Below are 6,000 nucleotides of genomic sequence, written 5' to 3' on the forward strand. Positions count from 1 at the left end.
GTGTAAATGTCGTTGTCAATGCAAAATCTCACAATTAAGACGACATGATTTACGAGGAAATAATAAAGACAGCTGATTCAGGAATCTTTTGGTTAGCTGACCAAGAAAAAAATGGCATCTGATCCCCATATATGTAGATGCATACTGAATCTGTTGGATGTATAACGATACAACTATAGTGACTATTTTGATTTAATTCGGACAGGTCTATAAGCCCACTCACAAATGTTTTAGATGTATAAGCTATTGAAATTCATTAAAGCTACCGGGCAATTGAGAATTGGCTTAAACAGATTTGCTATTAGAGAAATGGTTGAGCGGAAATATTCCCAAATGCAAACAAATTAAATTTTTAGTTGTCATGCCAGTTCTGAAAAAGTCCGTGTGCCGAGCTGCAGGCTAATACCTGAAAGACTGACGATTTCTGAGGGTTTGAGAGGGCAGCAGTTGGGTGGACTAGGTGACTCGAGTCCAAGGCAAACAGACTGCGGATAGACCGTGCTTAACTTCCCTTCTTCAGCGATCCGCGCCAATTTACCATCGATTTATTGAAGAGCTTCGTCTGGAAATTCAATTGCCATTAAGGCATTATCTCTGCCCATAAAACCAGTAACAATTTACTCTGCTGTTGAAGACTGACTTTAGTAAGTTTTCAATCATGAAAATCTCTTAAAATTACATTTAACCTTATCTTTATCATTGGCTTGATGGGTTTTAATTGTTTAATTGGGATAATATAAGTTAGCTCAGGGGCCTAACAATAAAACCCGTGATATGTTGTGATAACAAAGAATAGGGTGCTGAGACCAATAATGTGCTGTGAGGAGGACATTTAGAGTATCAATATATCATTGTTAAGAGCCCCATCATTACGACAATTAATTGCGCAATGTTTCGGCTAATGTAAACAAAAGGTCGCAAAATTTGCCGGAAAATATTTTGTTGTCCAGTATAAACTCTTCTTGTCTTATGAGAAAATAATGTTTTTACATCTGTGCGTCGAAATGGACTTTCGTATACCAACCATTCATATACCATGACATATCTGTGTATGAAAATGCAGTTATAAGTAATTTCTTATCTCATTTACACTGAAACTATTACATGAATGTCGACTCTTTGGTATATTCTTTAGCGACGTTTTGTTCTATGTACCAGCATCGTCATCAGACATATACACGGAAACATCGCTAGAGAATAAACAAAAATTTGTTGCCCTTCTAGATTCATCATTTTTCCAACTTCTTAACGTCACTAAAACAATTCACTGAAACTAATTGGCCAATTTGTTAAAAATGCTATAACTACCTTTTCAATCTCGTGTCAAATGTGATAAGAAAATATAGCAATAAAGGTACACTAATTTCTAATTTATCTGTTATTGAGAAACAAAATGACACGCGGAATGACACAAAAAGCGAACACTGCAAGCATGTTGATTTCAATTGGATCTACCCCCTTGCAATTGTTAACATGTCAAGTTCATTTTAACGGCATGGTTTTAGTGGTTATTAATGCGGCTAATTATGACATCTAATAAACTCAGACTAGTTAGTCAGAGGAACAGAAACCCTGCGAGGATAGGTCATTACCCCTGGGTAAATCAGTGTGGGGACAGAGATTAAGGACGTATGTGCATTATGGCGACATTTCTAGTGGGATGGTCAGACCTCAGGGGGATCTCGTCACCCCCGGGGGTTTCAGGTCGGTGGTTTACACGAGAAACAAAGACAAAGCTGATTGCAACAATATTAACCAATTCCGAGGTGTCAAGTCGTTACCACCTGGGAAAAAACCATTTAAAGGCGGAGATGTTTTGTTTTAGATTGACATCCCATTCCCCCTCAATGCGCAAGCCAAGTCTGTGTAAGAATCGGAGTCGGGTATTGGTCAACAGCACTGGTCATCTAGCCAATCAGATCTGCTTGAGGTGATCAGCACCCGATAATTTCAACCTAATTGCTTTAACCCCTATTACAGAACGAAGGTTTAAAAAGCTGGATTCCTGCGTAGTTTTGAAAGCTAAACCGAACACTCCACGGAGAAGGAAGGCACACGCACCTAACGCAATTGTTAATTTGACAGCAGATTTAGAATACAGTGATCCAGATTTCTGCAACTCGATCATATGCTACTGCTTGAGTTAAAGGCTAAAGACGAGACTGATTAATCCAAGTAATTTTGGACTGTATTGCTCTTCTGGATTTTACTGCATCATCCAGCTATGGGAGAGCGTACGAATGATGTGATGACCACCAAGAAACCCAAAACAGCCTTCACTATCGAAAGTATTCTGGGGTTAACGGATACTCAGACGAAAGGTAAGATGTATATTTGATTTTTCTGCATTATAAGGTTTCTCTTGTCTTTGTAGTGATACAAATACCTGTGCGTACATACCTAATGAAGACGACTGGAAAATTGATTACTGGATAAAGCATTTCTTACTGAAAGTTACTAGTGTACAAAAATAGATTTGTATGCACAAATTAATTTAAGAAATCCAAAAAAAGTTTGGTTTGATGTATACAAAACGTGTATATCATTTATCATTTTTTTGGTGTAAACTTTACCACTAAATTATTAAGTGTAGATGACATGGAATGTTACTTGAATTTTCATTTTCTTCTTCAAGAACATGTCGATTTCACTTAAATTTTAGTAACAATGAACACAACGTTAAAAAAAGAGCTCACATGCTTTTGATATTGAAGCATTTTGAAAAAGAAAGGTTAAATGATGATATCTGCTGTAGTAGAGATTTTAAAAAGTATTTATTTATTTACTTAATTGGTGCTTTACGCCACACTCAAGAATATTTCACTTGTATTCTAAAAAGTAATTTGGCTGCCATCTGTAGTTTCAGCAAATCATATAACACAGACGCACTGGATAAGCAAAATTATCAAAATTAAATGTGTTTAAATTATTTAATTTTATTAATGCAGTTGAGTAAAATATATCGTATCATAATTTATTTTCAGTAAATCCGGTGGAAAAGAAGCCTGATATAAAAGTACAACACTGTCGTGACGATTATAGACTGATTGGATGGAATTTGGTGCAAGACAAATCTCTCACCAAAGTTACGCCGAAACGACAAACACTATCAATCGACAAGTTATACACCGGCATGAAGCAATCAAACACTCACAGGCCCAAAAGTCCACCATCTCAAAGACCACTGTCAGAGGATGAGAAATGTATGGACGTGGATAAGTTTTTAGAATCGACGCCATCTGGCGTTAAGTCCAGGAAGATTCGGCGCTGCAGGACGACGTTCACGACGTATCAGCTTCACCAATTGGAGAGAGCGTTTGAGAACACACAGTACCCAGATGTCTTCACCAGAGAGGAGCTAGCGTTGAGTTTAGACCTTAGCGAAGCCAGGATACAGGTAAGTCACCAAGGACAAATGTTTCTGGTGAATTTATTCATATACTGTTTGGGGTAACATTTTTATGGCAATGCTCTAGTAACGTATGAAAAGTTCCATTTACATATCTCTGTAACGCTTTTGTATAGCAGCCTGTACATAAGGATGGGGCTATATAACACGGAAATTCTGAAACACCCACAAGACTCAGGTTAAGGAGATGCTTATACATCTTCATTAAGGCTTCGCAAATCCAACTCTCCCATTCCAGAGTTAAAGAGATGCTTACAACATCCCCAGATCCGGGTTAAAGAAATGCTTATACATCCCCAGATTCGGGTTAAAGAAATGCTTATACATCCCCAGATTCGGGTTAAAGAAATGTTATACATCCCCAGATTCGGGTTAAAGAAATGCTTATACATCCCCAGATTCGTGCTAAAGAAACGCTTATACATCCCCAGATTCGTGCTAACGAATCCTTACACATCTCCAGATTCGAGTTAAAGAAATGCTTATACATCCCTAAATCGGGTTAATGCAAGTTTTATACTGATAGCAGAGTTCATACTGAAGGCGGTTGATGAATTATTAACAGTTTCTACTAACTAAAATCTTTAATTAACGTCATCACAGTTCAAGGTATGCCACAAAAATGTATATGTCATAAAAGGTCCTTCAATGTGGTACTAAGTTTAAAGTCAACCTGAAAAATAAAGACAACGAATTTGAGTGACAGTAACGACCTTTGTTTCGTCTTGCGAACATATGCAGGTGTTAAGCACACAGTTGCACCTTGTTTACGTTAATTTATTTGTTACGATTTTCTGACATCTGCCATTTCAATATCTGTTAATGAATTCTGTTTGTGCAGCTGTTAATATAGGAATTGATACAAAAAGTTAATTATCATGGTCTAATTACAACTGATACCAGTTAATTGTCCACGATTTGGGTTTCGGTTGGTCCCTGGTAGCCACAGAGGGTGGGGTGGAAGATTTTGTGATTAGGAATGGCTGGAGTAACCAGCCGGACACCCGAGGACAAACACTTCAGAGGCGGGGTGATGAGTACTCCTGGAGCGTTTTGTGCGTGGCCTGTTTGTTTTAAGATTTTTTATGAAATAGGCGATTATTGATAAACACTGGAGCGGGTGTGTGCTGTAGATTATGACACTTTGGCACGCCCCCTTTATGGACAGGGCGCCGAATGGGGTATTCACTTTAACACTGAAAATAGCAAAGTTATACTTTCACATATATACACGCAACGTTCAACGCTTTCCTTAAGCACAAGTCAAGTTTATAAAAAAAAAAATTAATAACAAATTATAGGTGATTATTTTAATGAAAGTTCATTAAGTCAGCTGAAGGATTTCAGTAAGATGGAAATGGATTAAACAACTAAATACCTGTTGCTTAGCACACTAAACACCACTTAATTCCTGTCAAATTGTGCAAAGGTTACCTGTCCAGATTATATCAGCTTCAGGCAGGTATGCCCCATTAAGGTGACAAGTGTACTTCAGACCAATTATCTCATCATATAGTTAACATTTTCATGAGTCGTCTAAATGATTTTATTTCCTATTGCCAATAATAATTTTAATTTTTACTTTCAGGTGTGGTTTCAGAACAGACGAGCCAAATGGAGAAAGCAAGATAAATTTGTCACTGAGCGTTCTCCTCACCTGCTGGAAGATCAGCCAATCACAGCCCCCGTTACATGTGCCTCGCCGTCTTCAAGTCACATGACCAGTCCAGAACAACTCACGCTGTGGATGGGTCAGTACCCACCAATGGCGGCCGCCTCCCCATTGTTTATATACCCGAGTCTCTTCCCTTCGTCTCCATCAGGCCCTTCACAGGGATCTTACACCCTCTGTCGTCTTTCCCCAAGAGGGCTTCTCTCCATGGATGTACGGTGATGACAGTATTTAACAGTTTGGAGAACCTTTAAAACGGCGCCTCTAGTGAGAGTAACTTGATACAGAAATCGTCCAACTACTGAAATCGTGAATTTCAAATATGGCGATTGTTTGAGGCGGCATTCATATGGATGCTCTCAGCCAATCCCTGACCGGAAGTTCCCAGAGAACACTAGGCAGCGGAAGTACCTGAAAGCCTCTCTGTAATCGGTCTAATTTCTATTTCGTGTATGTTTACGCAGGCCCACTAGTATACTTTTATATGCCTTACATCGGGTATGTTGTAAAAACATTTATGCATTCGACAGTGTTAACTCCATGTTAACTGACGTATCTTTCGTAAAGAATCGTCCATTGTCAGCGTGGTAGAACTGTGGGTCTGGAGAGCGTTACAGAGAATTGTGTCGTTGTGTCACTTCAAATTTCCCCAGATGTGACTCGAGTCTTTATTATTGGACAGGCGCTATGTTCGTGACAACCGTGCTGTCTGTTATTCACCAACCTTCGCGTATTTTGTTTATTTCTCACCTTTTCGGAGACTGGAAAGTTATTTTTGGCCCGTAAATCGTATTTATATTGCCTTAGTGAAAGGCAATCAAAATGGGTGACAAATTTGAACATAAGAACTTAAAGCAGTAGTATTTGTTGCCATTGCCCAATGCAGTTCTTGGTGTAAGTGTAAAATGGGTATATTTTA

At 38.5% G+C, this 6,000-nt stretch overlaps 1 protein-coding gene across 1 annotated transcript; it reads left to right on the forward strand.

Moving 5' to 3' along the window:
• Window positions 1–2,224: 2,224 nt before the first annotated feature.
• Window positions 2,225–5,303, forward strand: LOC135473235 (homeobox protein ARX-like). The gene is made up of 3 exons (XM_064753080.1): window positions 2,225–2,321; window positions 2,985–3,397; window positions 4,998–5,303. Exons 1-3 carry the CDS (start codon window positions 2,225–2,227, stop codon window positions 5,301–5,303), a joined length of 816 nt encoding a protein of 271 aa, XP_064609150.1.
• Window positions 5,304–6,000: the final 697 nt, after the last annotated feature.

The sequence above is a fragment of the Liolophura sinensis genome, chromosome 8, assembly GCF_032854445.1.
Source record: "Liolophura sinensis isolate JHLJ2023 chromosome 8, CUHK_Ljap_v2, whole genome shotgun sequence".
NCBI classification, from domain to species: Eukaryota; Metazoa; Mollusca; class Polyplacophora; order Chitonida; family Chitonidae; genus Liolophura; species Liolophura sinensis.